At 43.3% G+C, this 18,595-nt stretch overlaps 2 protein-coding genes across 17 annotated transcripts in view; one reads left to right on the forward strand and one right to left on the reverse strand.

Annotated features, from left to right (window-relative positions):
* The window catches only part of LOC133472529 (gastrula zinc finger protein XlCGF57.1-like), a 200,021-nt gene that overhangs the window by 136,936 nt on the left and 44,490 nt on the right, over nt 1-18,595 (forward strand). For 2 of the 7 annotated variants that reach the window (XM_061763472.1, XM_061763474.1), the window contains exons 1-2: nt 12,968-13,255; nt 17,848-17,985. In XM_061763472.1, the coding sequence (XP_061619456.1) occupies nt 17,862-17,985 (124 nt within the window). In that variant the 5' untranslated portion in view covers nt 12,968-13,255; nt 17,848-17,861. The other 5 variants (XM_061763465.1, XM_061763469.1, XM_061763467.1 and 2 more) reach the window with 4 other exon arrangements.
* LOC133472567 (zinc finger protein OZF-like) overlaps nt 1-18,595 on the reverse strand; it is a 284,984-nt gene that overhangs the window by 113,969 nt on the left and 152,420 nt on the right. The window lies entirely within an intron of this gene.

Genomic DNA, 18,595 nt, shown 5'->3' on the forward strand with positions numbered 1-18,595 from the left:
ACAACATAACTACTAATGATTGGTTCCTTGTTGTCACAGGAGTTTCAGGACAAAATAACAATTGGTTACTATTGATGGAACAAGCAGCAAATGTAGCGAGAAAAGATTGTGTTGTTTGCATGGGTCCCAGGCCTTTGTTGCGCATAGTTCCGGCATAATTATCACAAGATTGTATTATTCCATTTGCACACTGATTGAGGAGCATCTGCAACATTTGCACAACCATTGTCCCAGATGATCGCACTACTCGTCACTTTAAACCGCATACACTCCTTGAAGTCTCAGCGCCCTTTGCACAACGGTCGTTGCACCGGACTATTGCGATATTAGTCATTCAAACTGCTGCTAGAGGACTGCATCTTTTTGAACAATTGTTTTTTGTCAATGTCTTTCTGTCTCCAAAGTGTTCTGTAAATTGACTGTCTGTTGTACTAGAGCGGCTCCAACTATCCATCCATCCATCCATTTTCTGAGCCGCTTCTCCTCACTAGGGTCGCGGGCATGCTGGAGCCTATCCCAGCTGTCATCGGGCAGGAGGCGGGGTACACCCTGAACTGGTTGCCAGCCAATCGCAGGGCACATAGAAACAAACAACCATTCGCACTCACAGTCATGTCTACGGGCAATTTAGAGTCTCCAATTAATGCATGTTTTTGGGATGTGGGAGGAAACCGGAGTGCCCGGAGAAAACCCACGCAGGCACGGGGAGAACATGCAAACTCCACACAGGCGGGGACGGGGATTGAACCCCGCACCTCAGAACTGTGAGGCTGACGCTCTAACCAGTCGGCCACCGTGCCGCCCGACTCCAACTACCGGAGACAAATTCCTTGTGTGTTTTGGACATACTTGACAAAAAAGAGATTTATCCTGGCAGAGGCAAAATTATCCAACATAAAACATACATGGTGTTCCTCGTGGGGTTCCTAATCAATACAAATTAGCTGACCAAGTTGCAGGAGGATTTGAATACTTCATATGCTGTTGGTGTACGATGAATAAAAATGTTGATGGGATAAACTATATCCACTTCAATGTACAGAGATTAGGAAATTGGACTCAGAGTGGGTTGGAAGCTGTGCACGAGCAGCTCAAGGACGTTCCAAAGACCGCATAGCTGTCGACATGCTCCTCGCAAGAGAGGGAGGTGTTTGCGGTATGTTTGGAGAACAATGTACATACATTCCAAACAATACTGCTTCAGATGGCAGCTTGACCAGAGCCATCGATGGTCTACGGACCCTCAATCAACACTCCTTGTGAAACAGCTGAATGGACGTTTTTGGTAAATATAAAACCCTAATTTCACCAATATTGATATCAATTGCTGTTTTTGCAGCCATTCTGACATTGTGTGGATGTTGTTGTATCCCATGCATTCGGGCATTAATCAGTAAATTAATCACCACAGCCATAACCCCCATGGAGAATCGTATGGAGCAGATTTATCCTTTATTGGAGGTTGATAATAATGACGATGATGATGATGATGATGATGTTGTTTTACCTGATTTGTTTCCTGATCCAGGTGATTACGATGTTTAAACTACAACATTCATGTATGACAAGTAAATGTATTTGTTTCATAAAAATGATTCTACAGTTAAAAATCGAAATGAAGTGACTGTAAGATGATATGAGAATTTGTGCAAATACATGATAAACAGGAGGGAAATGTTAAATATATTCTAGAAGTTATCATTTATTTGCTTAGCTTGCATTAGTATTATGGACGATTTTAGATGTCTCGCCTTCAAAAAGATGACTCAGCATCATCCGATGGAAGGGCGCCTGGACCAAGGACGTGATCGGATGTGGTCGGGGACGTGACAGGTGTTGGTCCAATGTTTTGTGTTGTGTCTTATTGTTTAGAACATTATGTCTGGGAAAAACCCTCCTATTTTCAAATAAATGCAGGAGCGACGGGAGAGATTGGTTAGAGCGTGTTGAGAGGCTGTGATCCGAACAATCTCCCGTACGCCCTCCTCATGAGAAAAAGAAACCAGTGTCTTCATTCCTTTTGTGTCTATTTTTTATAATGTTGGGTAAGATAAATCCAACATTAAATTGGTCCTTCGAGCCGGATGTCAACACACCCGAGGATTCCAGTTGTGGAGCCGACTTCCAGTTAAGAGACCGTGGCCACGGCAAGTAAGACCCTTTACGGGACTGGTCTTCGTTCTCCTCAACTGGGATCTGAAGGTTGAAGACAATCCACAGGATTGAAGACGACTGGTGAGTTAAATTTTAAAAAAATTTTTAGGAAAAAGGACGCCGGAGTCCACAAATTCCGCGAGGACGGCGGAGTCCTGTACGTACTTAAATTCCGTGTTTAATGAACCTTGTGTAATACTAGTCACTGGCAAGTAAGGGACGGCGGAGTCCGACATATTCCGCGAGGATGCCGGAGTCCTGTACGTACTTAAATTCCGTGTTTAATGAATAAAGAAACTAGGAAAGTTTCGTGGCGTCGTAGTTAAATTCCGTATAGGACGGCGGCGTCCTCTAACGAGCTGTTGACAGACGTAGTTAAATTCCGTGTAGGACGGCGGAGTCCTCTGACGAGCCAGTGTGAATGAAAACTGTTTGAATGAGAGTGTAAATGGGAAATGGGAAACCACTAGGTTTTTCATTCCATACCAAAACAGTGGGAAAGTAAACGGTGGACTTTTGTGGATGCTGTGGTTAATTTTCGTGCACCTGTGCTTCCGAGTCGGTGGTCTCCCGGGAGGACTCCGACTTCCGTCTGGCATGGGGTGAATGAAGATTTCGAGACACTTGGCATTTGGGCTAATTCGATTTATTGAACAGGCCTTAGTGTCATAGCAGCTGCTGCATTGTCAGAACGACGAAAAAGCCCCCGAAAAACCTGGGATCTCAGTTTATCAAGGTTCTAATTCTCTGGGCGTGGAATTAGCCCCCTCCCTCGTTGCATCCGGAAAGATGCTGCTCCTCATGACCATATTTGGAATCGTACCTGCCAGCTGGTGTCTCTTTGGGGGTGTGAAATACCACTACTCGTCTGCTGTCATCTCTCAGTCTGGTCAATCTTACCCCCGGGGGTCCTTTGTTACGATAATGCCAAACAGTCCTCTTTGAAGACCAGGACCGGTTGTAAACCCCCGACAGGTTTCTGTCAGGGGGATGCAAGACCCCCCAATCAACATATAACTGGTTCAAGGATGTTCTTTGATGTAGAAGTACAAAGAAAAGACAGTTGGTGGGAACACAGGTCTCCAAACATTTGTCCTTCCCAAAGGAACTCTGATTGTATTACTATGAAAATATACTACAGTAAGATAAATCCAACATTAAATTGGTCCTTCGAGCCGGATGTCAACACACCCGAGGATTCCAGTTGTGGAGCCGACTTCCAGTTAAGAGACCGTGGCCACGGCAAGTAAGACCCTTTACGGGACTGGTCTTCGTTCTCCTCAACTGGGATCTGAAGGTTGAAGACAATCCACAGGATTGAAGACGACTGGTGAGTTAAATTTAAAAAAAATTTTTAGGAAAAAGGACGCCGGAGTCCACAAATTCCGCGAGGACGGCGGAGTCCTGTACGTACTTAAATTCCGTGTTTAATGAATAAAGAAACTAGGAAAGTTTCGTGGCGTCGTAGTTAAATTCCGTATAGGACGGCGGAGTCCTCTAACGAGCTGTTGACAGATGTAGTTAAATTCCGTGTAGGACGGCGGAGTCCTCTGACGAGCCAGTGTGAATGAAAACTGTTTGAATGAGAGTGTAAATGGGAAATGGGAAACCACTAGGTTTTTCATTCCATACCAAAACAGTGGGAAAGTAAACGGTGGACTTTTGTGGATGCAAAGGCAAGAATTCTCCACTCGAAAGAGTTGAAGTGAGAATTACCACAGAAAGTAAATTTGAATCACCGTCCTACTGAAAAGAAATAGTGTTCTAGACTACCCTAGGTAGTATTACACTGAACCAAATTCTTTCAAATGGGGAAAGGAAGTAGTAAAATAAAAAACAGGAATCCACTGCAGTGTAAAGGTTGGAGGTTCATTAAATTAAATTTAAAAGAAAAAGAAAAAACAGGATCCTGATCAAATTTAATATTTAGAGACAGGGATAACCAAACACGGCTTTAATGGTTGGTTAAATACACAAAAAATAGCCGCGTTGCAGGAATCAAATTATATAAAAAATATAAGACAAGCCACCGTTAAACGTGGAAAAGGCCCTGTTGTCTGCAGCCTTGCAGCTTATCACAAAAATAGAAGATAAAAAAGAATGTGATGAGCTGCAGTAATACAGAGCATGCGTACCAAACCCACGCACATTGTTAAATTCATTAAGACCAGACGCTACTGTGTTTACAGTAGTGGACATTAATGCATTAATGCAGTAATGCATTCTTTTCAGTACCAATAGAAAATAACAGTCAATTTTGGTTAGCATTCACATTTGAGAAAAAAAAAAATATATATATATACATTTACTAGATTACCGCAAGGTTACTGTGAAAGTCCAACTATTTATTCACAAGTTAATTCACAACACGCATGTCTTCTGGCATCTACAGATGAAGACACATGCAAAGATTCATTGGCCTTACTGCATCATCTAACAGAAGAGGGACATAAAGTTAACAAAAATAAATTGCAATGATGTAAAAGACAAGTTAAATATCTAGGCCATAATTTAAGTATAGGAGGAAAGACTATATTAGAAGACAGGAGAGCTATAGTCTTAAAAAATCCTAAACCACAGACGAAGAAACATATAATAATCATTTTTAGGTCTGACAAATTATTGTAGAGCATGGATTCCAAACTATGCAGAAATTGTTGCACCATTGTCAAAATTAATGTACGAAAACAACCTTAAAATGACATCACCTGTTTAATGGAGTACAGAGGCAGAAAAGGCCTTCTGTGACATTAAACAACATTTGGTGTCCAGTGCTGCGCTAGGCCTTCCAAATTTAATGATAAAACATTCATTCAAATGGTAGATTGTAAAAGCTATTGCATGACCTCCATACTTACACAACAATACGGTGATAAGCTAAGACCAATAGCTTATTTTTCAACTAGAGATCTTGCAGTCACAACCACATTTGACTGTTGAGCGATGCACAAGCTTAAATCCAGCCACACTAATACCCTTACTTGATGAAGGCACGCAGCATGATTGTCAGGAATTGGCAAAACGGTTTAATATTTTGTGCCCCCCAAAATCAAGCTGCTTTAATCCTAATTCCATATGCGGCTCTCACCAATGATGCTCAAGAGAATGGGCAGAATTGGGGATTTAGATATGACTGGTATGCAACTATAGGTTTTGAATGGGAACACCTTATTGGTGAAACAGGTTATGATTGGTCCAGTTGGTCAAAAAAAAAAAACAGCAACAAAAGAACATAGAAAGAAGTTTAACCTAAGCAAAACGGCCCATAGTTTAATATTGAAATACAAATCAAGTCACCCAATGTGTTTGATAGTGAGCTTGTGGGCCTATTCTGGTGGAAAAGATCCCCACTTCCAAGTTAACAACATAACTACTAATGATTGGTTCCTTGTTGTCACAGGAGTTTCAGGACAAAATAACAATTGGTTACTATTGATGGAACAAGCAGCAAATGTAGCGAGAAAAGATTGTGTTGTTTGCATGGGTCCCAGGCCTTTGTTGCGCATAGTTCCGGCATAATTATCACAAGATTGTATTATTCCATTTGCACACTGATTGAGGAGCATCTGCAACATTTGCACAACCATTGTCCCAGATGATCGCACTACTCGTCACTTTAAACCGCATACACTCCTTGAAGTCTCAGCGCCCTTTGCACAACGGTCGTTGCACCGGACTATTGCGATATTAGTCATTCAAACTGCTGCTAGAGGACTGCATCTTTTTGCACAATTGTTTTTTGTCAATGTCTTTCTGTCTCCAAAGTGTTCTGTAAATTGACTGTCTGTTGTACTAGAGCGGCTCCAACTATCCATCCATCCATCCATTTTCTGAGCCGCTTCTCCTCACTAGGGTCGCGGGCATGCTGGAGCCTATCCCAGCTGTCATCGGGCAGGAGGCGGGGTACACCCTGAACTGGTTGCCAGCCAATCGCAGGTCACATAGAAACAAACAACCATTCGCACTCACAGTCATGCCTACGGGCAATTTAGAGTCTCCAATTAATGCATGTTTTTGGGATGTGGGAGGAAACCGGAGTGCCCGGAGAAAACCCACGCAGGCACGGGGAGAACATGCAAACTCCACACAGGCGGGGACGGGGATTGAACCCCGCACCTCAGAACTGTGAGGCTGACGCTCTACAGTCGGCCACCGTGCCGCCCGGCTCCAACTACCGGAGACAAATTCCTTGTGTGTTTTGGACATACTTGACAAAAAAGAGATTTATCCTGGCAGAGGCAAAATTATCCAACATAAAACATACATGGTGTTCCTCGTGGGGTTCCTAATCAATACAAATTAGCTGACCAAGTTGCAGGAGGATTTGAATACTTCATATGCTGTTGGTGTACGATGAATAAAAATGTTGATGGGATAAACTATATCCACTTCAATGTACAGAGATTAGGAAATTGGACTCAGAGTGGGTTGGAAGCTGTGCACGAGCAGCTCAAGGACGTTCCAAAGACCGCATAGCTGTCGACATGCTCCTCGCAAGAGAGGGAGGTGTTTGCGGTATGTTTGGAGAACAATGTACATACATTCCAAACAATACTGCTTCAGATGGCAGCTTGACCAGAGCCATCGATGGTCTACGGACCCTCAATCAACACTCCTTGTGAAACAGCTGAATGGACGTTTTTGGTAAATATAAAACCCTAATTTCACCAATATTGATATCAATTTCTGTTTTTGCAGCCATTCTGACATTGTGTGGATGTTGTTGTATCCCATGCATTCGGGCATTAATCAGTAAATTAATCACCACAGCCATAACCCACATGGAACCGTATGGAGCAGATTTATCCTTTATTGGAGGTTGATAATAATGACGATGATGATGATGATGATGATGTTGTTTTACCTGATTTGTTTCCTGATCCAGGTGATTACGATGTTTAAACTACAACATTCATGTATGACAAGTTTACTCTGAGTGTAAATGTATTTGTTTCATAAAAATGATTCTACAGTTAAAAATCGAAATGAAGTGACTGTAAGATGATATGAGAATTTGTGCAAATACATGATAAACAGGAGGGAAATGTTAAATATATTCTAGAAGTTATCATTTATTTGCTTAGCTTGCATTAGTATTATGGACGATTTTAGATGTCTCGCCTTCAAAAAGATGACTCAGCATCATCCGATGGAAGGGCGCCTGGACCAAGGACGTGATCGGATGTGGTCGGGGACGTGACAGGTGTTGGTCCAATGTTTTGTGTTGTGTCTTATTGTTTAGAACATTATGTCTGGGAAAAACCCTCCTATTTTCAAATAAATGCAGGAGCGACGGGAGAGATTGTTTAGAGCGTGATGAGAGGCTGTGATCTGAACAATCTCCCGTACGCCCTCCTCATGAGAAAAAGAAACCAGTGTCTTCATTCCTTTTGTGTCTATTTTTTATAATGTTGGGTAAGATAAATCCAACAAATACATTCTTGCTCTTACTCAAGTAATTATTTGGAGGACTACTTTTTACTTTTACTTGCGTCATATTCAAAAGCAACAGCACTCTTACTTAAGTACAATATTTGGCGACTCGACCCACCTCTGCTTCTTTCGCAAACGATTCGAACCGTTCCAACTTCAAAGTGTTCAGCTCATTCAAGCCATTCGATGAACGAGACAAAATTGTTAAAATTTCCGAGATTAAAAAAAAAAGTCCAAAAAATTCAACATTTTTCCAAATTTACCTCCAGTTTCCTTATTTCAACTTATTTAGCTCATTGAAGCCATCCCATGAACTATTCAAAACTACTAAAATGTTCTAGATTTTCAAAATAAAAGCCTGAAATGCAAAATTTGCATGAATTTACCTTTCCAATCGATTTGAACCGTTCCAACTTTAATGTGTTCATTTCATGCAAAGCATGAAGTATTCCAAATTGCTGATTCCCTAGAATTTCAAAATAAAAGCCTAAAATTGTAAATGATTACATCACTACCTCCAGTTTCCTTATTTTTAAAAGATTGAAACTGTTCCAACTTCAACGTTTTCATCTTATTCAAGACATGCTGGATACTATTTTAAATTGCTAAAATTCCCTAGATTAAAAAAAAAAAAGCATGAAATTCAACATTCGTGCCCCAAAATGAACAGGAAATGACCCGGAAGTGCCGCAAATTGAACAGGAAGTGCCTGAAATTGAACAAGTAGTGCCCTAAAATGAACCCGTCTCATTCCTACTCCGAATTTGTTCAAAAGTTTCCGAATAAACAATCCGCATAGATGTCAACCTTAAACCATGTCACAGACTCATTTTGACCAATGTTAAGCATAAAACAGTCGCAGAATGATGGAAGGGCACCTTTAAAAAAAAAGAAAGACACAAGTAGCCAGCGTCGAGACTTTGAGCGTAGGCTTTGGCAAGTTTTTCAGGTATCGCTACTTCAGTTGAGGATTTATTTTTATGACTATACTTTTACTCCCAACATTTGAAAATACTTTGACTTCCTTTGTCAAAATAGGCTCATTACTTGTTTCATCCTTCGCGGATGACGACACGAGATTTTTTCTCTCTCTCTTTTACACGGCTGCATGTTTTTCTTTGGTTTGTGCTAAGACTCGTAAAAACAGACACAAGATACAACCTCCAATTTGGATCTCGCAGCATACAAGTTTGACTGAGTGTGCGTGTGAGTGTAATAATAATAATAATAACAAAATAGAGCACTTTTAATGCTTTATTATTTTGAATTTAAAACCTATATCATGCAGAAAGGGCGTGATACATCGTATGTGTATGTAATGTATAGTATTTTTCGTTACGTTTTTTTGTTTTGCTCATGCAAGACCTGTCAGAATTTATACAATAGGGTATTGAATATAATGGATACTGAAATCCTTTTTACTTTTGTTCATTTCAGTGTGTACCTTTTTCCTTTATTTAAGGAAAGATGTTGATGCCGTACTTCAGCTTTGAACAATTATTTATTTTTTTTGACACGTGTATCTGTACTTCTACTTAAACACGAAGGGTGAGTAATTTTGCTCCCTCTGCCGAAGAGCGCAACTTCTTATCTCGATGGAAACACGCTGGAGTTTTGCGCATACGACTGACAAGATGAGCGACACAATGATTGACAGTCAAACAGGACGAACTCCGCAACTGTCGCCTCGTCGCACGAAGGCTTTTTGTCACACGGCTGAGCAGACGGATACGCATGCTAATAACCGGCGTGGCCAATCATCGTCCGAACATGGAACGTGGTTGTCATTGTGCTGCCAGATATGACGCTTCTTTTCAGACCCATCCCCTAAAATGTTGTTTTTAGACAATTGTCACTTGTTTCAAGCTAAATTTCACTTTTGATAAGTTGAGACATTTTCCATTATAATGAGAAAAATACATTATTCTGACCATTTGTTTTTCCTAATTATTTCTACTTATCCAAATTTTTTAATTACTGGCCATTCATTTTAGCATTTAAAAAAATATTTAAATACAAACCATCAAAGCAATTTTGATCATCCAGTTCAACCATCAACAGTACACTTTTATTTAATTTGCAACATATACACTCACACACACACACACACACATATATATCCATATATATATATATTAGGGATGTAATGATATGAATATCTGATGGTTTCGGTTCTATCACGGTATTTATGTCAAGGTACGATAATTAATGCGATATCGTGGGAAAGCTCCCGATATTGCAGGAGAACCGAAAACCTCTCTTTCCGAGAATTCCCTGCCACAGCGAGTCACTCGCATGATTTTCGGGCACAGCTTTTACGCCGGACTTAACAATGAAAGTAACATTTTGTTTGAAATACCTATTTAATTAATTACTCTAATTACAGTAATAGGATCGCAATTAAGAGATTTGCAAATCAGTTGTGTCGGAGGTGGGAGTTGAAACTCCTTCTGACAGGGGATTCTGCCAGACGTTCCCAGCAGACCCTCACAATACGTTTGGGCCTGCCACGTCGGACAGCTCAGTTGACAGCTCCGCCCCTCTCTTCACCAGAGTGTCCAAGACATGCGGCCGCAAGTCCGATGACACGTCCACAAAGTCGATCATCGAACTGCGACCTAGGGTGTCCTGGTGCCAAGTGCACGTGTGGACACCCTTATGCTTGAACATGGTGTTCGTTATGGACAAGCCGTGATGAGCAGAACACTCCTGTCTCTGGGGTTGAGGTCACCGAGTTGGTGAAAAAGGTCATCGGTGGCAAGGCCCCAGGGGTGGATGAGGTTCGCCCGGAGTTCCTAAAGGCTCTGGATGTTGTGGGGCTGTCCTGGTTGACACGCCTCTGCAACGTCGCTCGGACATCGGGGACAGTGCCTCTGGATTGGCAGACTGGGGTGGTGGTCTCCCTTTTTAAGAAGGGGGACCGGAGGGTGTGTTCCAACTACAGGGGCATCACACTCCTCAGCATCCCTGGTAAGGTCTATTCGGGGGTGCTGGAGAGGAGGGTTCGTCGTGAAGTCCAATCTCAGATTCAGGACGAGCAGTGTGGTTTTCGTCCTGGCAGTGGAACGGTGTACCAGCTCTGTATCATCGGGAGGGTCCTTGAGGGTGGATGGGAGTTTGCCCAACCAGTCTCCATGTGTTTTGTGTACCTGGAAAAGGTGTTCGACGGTGTACCTCGCGGGGTCCTGTGGGGGTGCTTCGGGAGTATGGTACTGATACTGATACGGGCTGTTCGGTCCTTGTACGACCGGTGTGAGAGTTTGTTCCGCATTGCCGGCAGTAAGTCGGACTCGTTCCCGGTGTGGGTTGGACTCCGCCAAGGCTGCCCTTTGTCACCGATTCTGTTCATAACTTTCATGGACAGAATTTCTAGGCGCAGCCGAGGCATAGAGGGGGTCCGTTATGGTGGCCTCAGTATTGCATCTCTGCTTTTTGCAGAGCGTGTGGTTCTGTTGGCTTCATCAAGCCGTGATCTCCAACTCTAATTAGAGCAGTTCGCAACCGAGTGTGAAGCTGCTGGGATGAGAATCAGCACCTCCAAATCTAAGAACATGGTCCTCAGTCGGAAAATGATGGCGTGCCCTCTCCAGGTTGCCCAAGTGGAGGAGTTCTAGTATCTTGGGGTCTTGTTCACGAGTGAGGGAAGAATGGAACGGGAGATCGACAGGCGGATCGGTTCAGCATCTGCAGTGATGCGAACTTTGTATCGGTCCGTTGTGGTAAAGAAGGAGCTTAGCCGAAAGGCGAAGCGCTCGATTTACCACTCGATCTACCTTCCTACCCTCACCTATGGCCACGAGCTGTGGGTCGTGACCGAAAGAACAAGAACCCGGATACAAGCGGCCGAAATGAGTTTCCTCCGCAGGGTGTCGGGGCTCTCCCTTCGAGATAGGGTGAGAAGCTCGGTCATCCGGGAGGATCTCAGAGGAGAGTCGCTGCTCCTCCGCATTGAGAGGAGCCAGATGAGGTGGCTGGGGCATCTGATTCGGATGCCTCCCGTACGCCTCCCAGGTGAGGTGTTCCGGGAACGTCCCACCGGAAGGAGACTGATCTGTGTGACAGACCACCAAGGACTCCACGAAAAGACGTTTGATGAAGATATGATATTGTATTTCAAATTAAAAGTCTCTGAAAACTGCATATTTTGCTGTCATTACCCCTGACTGAAAAAATCTGTTAAATATCTTGAATTAGATATCGTAACACCGGTCCAGTTCTGGGGGGACAGTACACCTCCCCAGGTCTCCAACAAAAGAGGTCGGGGACGACCAAGGACACGGTGGAGAGACTACGTCTCTCGGCTGGCCTGGGAACACATCGGTATCCCCCCGGAAAAGCTGGATGAAGTGGCTGGGGAGAGGGAAGTCTGGGCGTCCCTGCTAAAGCTACTGCCACCGCGACCCGACCTCGGATAAGCGGTAGAAAATGGATGGATGCATGGACATCAGATTTGGGTGGGACCACATCGCTTTTTTTCAATGAATTTTTTAAATCAGTGGTAGTGATAGTGAAATATACCAATTTCAGGGGTCTTTTATTTTGAAATGCCACATCAGATTTGGATGGGACCTCTTTTGTTGGAGACCTGGGGAGGTGTAGTGTCCCCCAGAACTGGACCGGTGTTGCGGTATCTCATTAAAAAGATTTAACAGATTGTTTTCAGTCAGGGGTAATGACAGCAAAATATGCAGTTTTCAGACTTTTATTTTGAAATACAATATCATATCTTCATCAAACCTCTTTTCGTGGAGTCCTTGGTGGTCAGTCACACAGATCTGGACTTGTCTTGCGATACCAATGAGATTATGTTGGGGTGGCTTTGGCTCTGTCGGTAGAACAGGTTCGAATCCCTGCTACGACTGTCCGCATGTCGAAGTGTCCTTGGGCAAGACACTGAACCCTAATTGGCTCCCAGTGGGCCTGGCAGCGCCTCGCATGGCAGCAGTCGCCCATTGGTTGATGAATGTGTGTGTGAATGTGAGGCTTTGTAAAGCGCTTTGGGCACTGTGATGATGTAGATAAAGCGCTATATAAGTGCAGTCCATTACCATTTATTTTTCCTAAGATATAAAATAAAGTAATTTTTTTAATGTATGTATGTAATGTATTTCAAGATTCAAATTAACTTTGCTGGTTGCATTCCTAAACCGAAGAGCACTGACGTCCGTATTATTGGGAAGCTTTTATTTTGAAGGTGGCTTCGCCGCGAGTTGGCGACCTATTACCGTAATGCCTAGTATGAACAAAATTAGGGGCGGCTGGCTTGACCGCAGTCAAATGTCTGTTAACAGACAGCACGAGAGCAAAAGTTTCCGTCGTGGTGATGTTCGACTTTCGGATAGGATCCAGAGACCCTGAACAGGAGAAGCGGTATGCACAAACGTTATCATGTTTAAAATTCAATGTTAGAACAATTTAGGAACCTAGAAGTACGTAGTTTATTTACCCTTCGGTCGGTAATCGAACTCACTCTTCCCGCGCGGGATTCCTCTCGCGAGATAATCGTTTGGTTTTCTTTGTGATAAAGTCGCATCACGCGTTCGTGACGCAAAGTTTGTCCAAGTGGACTTGCCGTAGAACAGACTGCACCCCGACCTTTTTTCGGGGACCGCACGCGCTGCACAACATTTTCCTGAATTTGCACCGAACGTGCTGAATCCTCGTCACGGTAAGTCCATCAATACCTCACAGGACTAAAACATCATTCGTGCAATCTTCGTGTCCGGTTGGAGTCGTCTCGTGCACGTTGAAGCCATTCGGCCTAGCTTCGTTTAGCTTAGCTTAGCATGCTAACAAAGAGACACGTTTGGGATCAATATTTCGAGAAGCAGAGAAAAAGCCTGAGCGAAAAGTGTTCTTGTTTCCGTCACCTACGAGTTAGGACGTGGACCAGAATATTAATACTAACAATTAAATGAGATAAAAACAACAACTAGATGATCAGCTTTCTTTGTCTGAGGTACTGAAATAACATACTGCGGTCAACCAGTCTCCACTCGTAAAGTAGCAGCCAAGCCAGCTGCCCCTAATTCTGTTCATACTAGGCATTACGGTAATAGGTGGCCAACTCGCGGCGAAGCCACCTTCAAAATAAAAGGTTCCCAATAATACGGACGTCAGTGCTCTTCGGTTTAGGAATGCAGCCAGCAAAGTTAATTTGAATCTTGAAATACATTACATACATACATTAAAAAAATTACTTTATTTGATATCTTGGGAAAATTTTATGGTAATGGACTGCACTTATATAGCGCTTTATCTACATCATCACAGTGCCCAAAGCGCTTTACAAAGCCTCACATTCACACACACATTCATAAACCAATGGGTGACTGCTGCCATGCAAGGCGCTGCCAGGCCCACTGGGAGCAAATTCGGGTTCAGTGTCTTGCCCAAGGACACTTCGACATGCGGACAGTTGCAGCAGGGATTCGAACCTGTTCTACCTACAGAGCCAAAGCCACCCCAACATAATCCCATTGTTATCACAAGACAAGTCCAGATCTGTGTGACAGACCACCAAGGACTCCACGAAAAGACGTTTGATGAAGATATGATATTGTATTTCAAATTAAAAGTCTCTGAAAACTGCATATTTTGCTGTCATTACCCCTGACTGAAAAAATCTGTTAAATATCTTGAATTAGATATCGTAACACCGGTCCAGTTCTGGGGGGACAGTACACCTCCCCAGGGCTCCAACAAAAGAGGTCCCATCCAAATCTGATGTGGCATTTCAAAATAAAAGTCTCTTGAAATTGGTATATTTCACTGTCATGAACACGGATTTCAAAGATTCATTTAAAAAAATCTGTGAGTTGTCACAACACCAGTCCAGTTCTGGGGGACACTACACCACTCCATGTCTCCAACAATAGAGGTCCCATCCAAATCTGATGTGGCATTTCAAAATAAAAGTCCCCTGAAATTGGTATATTTCACTGTCATGAACACGGATTTCAAAAATTCATTTAAAAAAATCTGTGAGTTATCACAACACCAGTCCAGTTCTGGGGGACACTACACCACTCCAGGTCTCCAACAAAAGAGGTCCCATCCAAATCTGATGTGGCATTTCAAAATAAAAGACTCTTGAAATTGGTATATTTCACTGTCATGATCACGGATTTCAAAAATTATTTAAAAAAAAAAATCTGTGAGTTATCACAACACCCGTCCGGTTCTGGGGGACACTACACCACCCCAGGTCTCCAACAAAAGAGCTACCATTCAAATCTGATGTGGCATTTCAAAATAAAAGACACTTGAAATTGGTATATTTCACTGTCATGATCACGGATTTAAAAAATTTATTTAAAAAAAACTGAGTTATCACAGCACCAGTCCAGTTCTGGGGGACACTACACCACTCCAAGTCTCCAACAAAAGTGGTCCCATCCAAATCTGATGTGGCATTTCAAAATAAAAGACTCTTGAAATTGGTATATTTCACTGTCATGAACACGGATTTCAAAAATTATTTAAAAAAAAATCTGTGAGTTATCACAACACCCATCCGGTTCTGGGGGACACTACACCACCCCAGGTCTCCAACAAAAGAGGTACCATTCAAATCTGATGTGGCATTTCAAAATAAAAGACTCTTGAAACTGGTATATTTCACTATCATGATCACGGATTTCAAAAATTCATTAAAAAGAAACTGTGAGTTATCACAGCACCAGTCCAGTTCTGGGGGACACTACACCACTCCATGTCTCCAACAAAAGTGGTCCCATCCAAATCTGGTGTGGCATTTCAAAATAAAAGACTCTTGAAATTGGTATATTTCACTGTCATGATCGCAGATTTCAAAAATTATTTTAAAAAAAATCTGTGAGTTATCACAACACCCGTCCGGTTCTGGGGGACACTACACCACCCCAGGTCTCCAACAAAAGAGGTACCATTCAAATCTGATGTGGCATTTCAAAATAAAAGACTCTTGAAACTGGTATATTTCACTGTCATGATCGCGGATTTCAAAAATTATTTTAAAATAATCTGTGCGTTATCACAACACCAGTCCAGTTCTGGGGGACACTACACCACCCCAGGTCTCCAACAAAAGTGGTCCCATCCAAATCTGATGTGGCATTTCAAAATAAAAGTCCCCTGAAATTGGTATATTTCACTGTCATGAACACGGATTTCAAAAATTCATTTAAAAAAATCTGTGAGTTATCACAACACCAGTCCAGTTCTGGGGGACACTACACCACTCCATGTCTCCACTAAAAGAGGTTTGATCAAGATTTAAAAAAAAATAGAAAACCGTCTTTCTTGTAACTATTTAAAATATACTGTTTTCCTTCCAGTTACTGATGGTGTCGTGGTTCATTTGCCTGACTTCAATGCAGCCAGCGTGGGTTTGGTTCCCACTCAGTGATGGTCTCTACAGTGTATGTGCCCTGCGACTGACTGCCGACCAGCTCAGGGTTTTTTCTTTCTTTTGCCCGAACTCAGTATGGGGAGGCTCCAACACCCCGCGACTCAACAGGATAAGTGCTGTTGAAATGGATGGAAAAATCGTATTTAATGATAAAACAATCTGGGTTTTTTACAGATTGCAGATATATGACATCAAATGGTGATGGCAGTAATGTAGTAGCATCCTGTAATTGTCTCCTACATGTATGAGAAGGGTAAAAGGTGTTGCGATACGAACAGGATTATTTCTATTTCTTAAAAGAAGTAGTATTGACATTTTTTTTATGAATGTTTTAATTCAGGCGGCACGGTGTACGACTAGTTGGAGCATCTGCCTCACAGTTCTGAGGAGCAGGGTTCAATCCCCGGCCCCGCCTGTGTGGAGTTTGCATGTTCTCCCCGTACCTGCGTGGGTTTTCTCCGGGCACTCCGGTTTCCTCCCACATCCCAAAAACATGCATGGCAGGTTAATTGAAGACTCTAAATTGCCCATAGTGTGAATGGTTGTTTGTTTTTATGTGCCCTGTGATTGGCTGGCAACCGGTTCAGGGTGTACCCCGCCTCCTGCCCGATGATAGCTGGGATAAACTCCAGCACGCCTGCGACCCTCGTGAGAAGAAGCGGCTCAGAAAATGGATGGATGGATGTTTTAAATCAGTGGCAGTGACAGTGAAATATGAATATTTCAGGAGACTTTTATTTTGAAATGCCACAACAGATTTGGCCCCTCCTTCAACAGTCCCCTTATCGTGGTGGAGGGGTTTGTGTGTCCCAATGATCCTATGAGCTAATTTCTCTGGGGCTTTATGCAAACAGGTCCTAGGTGAGGGGCCAGACAAAGCACAGCTCCAAAAACCTCTGTGATGACAAACAATTCAGGAAGACATTTTCCCTTGCCCGAACGTGGGTCACCTCTGGAGCCATGCCTGGAGGTGGGGCTCAAAGGCGAGCGCCTGGTGGCCGGGCTTGCACCCATGGGGCCTGGCCGGGCAGACCCCGAAAGGGTAACGGGGGTCCCCCTTCCCATGGGCTCACCACTTGTGGGAGGGGCCATCGGGGTCGGGTCCAGTGTGAGCTGGGCAGTGGCTGAAGGCAGGGACCTTGGCGATCTCATCCCCGGCTACAGAAACTGGCTCGAGGGACGTGGAATGTCACCTTTCTGGCAGGGAAAGAGCCCGAATGGAATGGAACGGGAAATCAACAGGCGGATCGTTGCAGCGTCTGCAGAGATGCAGACTTTGTATCGGTCCGTTGTGGTAAAGAAGGAGCTAAGCCGAAAGGCGAAGCTCTCAATTTACCGGTCGATCTACGTTCCCTAACCCTAACCCTCAACGATGGTCACGAGCTGAAGAAAGAATGAGATCGTGGATGCCAGCGGCTGAAATGAATTTCCTCCGCAGGGTATCCGAGCTCTCCCTTAAAGATAGGGTGAGAAGCTCGGTCATCCGGGAAGAGCTCAATGTAGAGCCGATGCTCCTCCACATTGAGAGGAGCCAGATGAGGTGGCTAGGTGAGGTGTTCCGGAAACGTCCCACCGGAAGGAGACCCCGGGGACGTCCCAGGACACGGTGGAGAGACTACGTCTCTCGGCTGGCCTGTGAACGCATCGGTATCCCCCCGGAAGAGCTGGATGAAGTGGCTGGGGAGATGGAAGTCTGGGTGTTTTTTCTGTCTCATATTTCTTCCAATGCATCATTCCGTTCTCCTGTTTCCTCTTGTTGACTTTGGTGCTTTGCCATTTTAACTAACGTAGTGTTGAACCCACAGTGTCCAAATCGTAATCTTGATGTCATCTGATTTGCACTTGCTTTTCTCATCCCTCCAACGTAGAGCGGAAAGTGAAAATGTGTGCAAGGACAGCAGAGTACGAGGAGGAACTTTGTGGCCCAAAAGAGGAGAAGGAGCCACAACGTCAACTACTGGACGCTGCGTTCAATCTGCAGCCTCGAATTGTGCTACGCAGAGCAGGTGGGTTCACTTCTCTCTCACTTGTTTTATGAAATACATTCTAATTTTAATATTATTCCCGGGCTTTTCTGAGGAGCACTGTCTGACGTTACATATAATTTTTTTATCATATCCAATAGCGTGTAGTATGATGGCATCCCCTCATGATGGGGATTGAGGGTTGTAGGCCAAATTTCAGAAGATCTGAAAGGCTTTTGGCCATTGTTGCATGATCAAAGTTGTAACAGTGTTACACAACCCACACGACTTGTTTGGAAAATTGTGAGCAAGATTTTTGCCCTTTTTGTGTCTTGTTGGCGAGTTGAGTAAACATTTGTTCATGCCAAGTCAAATCAGTCTTCAATGGTAGGAAGTAACCAAGTACAGTAAACCCTCCGCTATCGCGGTTCATCTATCGAAGTTTATTACTGTACACATTATTCATTACTGTACCTAAGTACATTTTTAGGTATCTATACTTTTTTTTTTTTACTGTCAACAATTTACGTTCACTCTTTAAATTTGAAACCTGTGATTTCTCTTCCTTACTTTGTCACAAATAGCATTACTTTTTTCAACTTCTATGGATGATGACGTGTAAAAAAACAAAAAACGGTGCATCCACATTGAA

This window comes from Phyllopteryx taeniolatus, chromosome 23 (genome assembly GCF_024500385.1).
Source record: "Phyllopteryx taeniolatus isolate TA_2022b chromosome 23, UOR_Ptae_1.2, whole genome shotgun sequence".
Classification (NCBI taxonomy): Eukaryota; Metazoa; Chordata; class Actinopteri; order Syngnathiformes; family Syngnathidae; genus Phyllopteryx; species Phyllopteryx taeniolatus.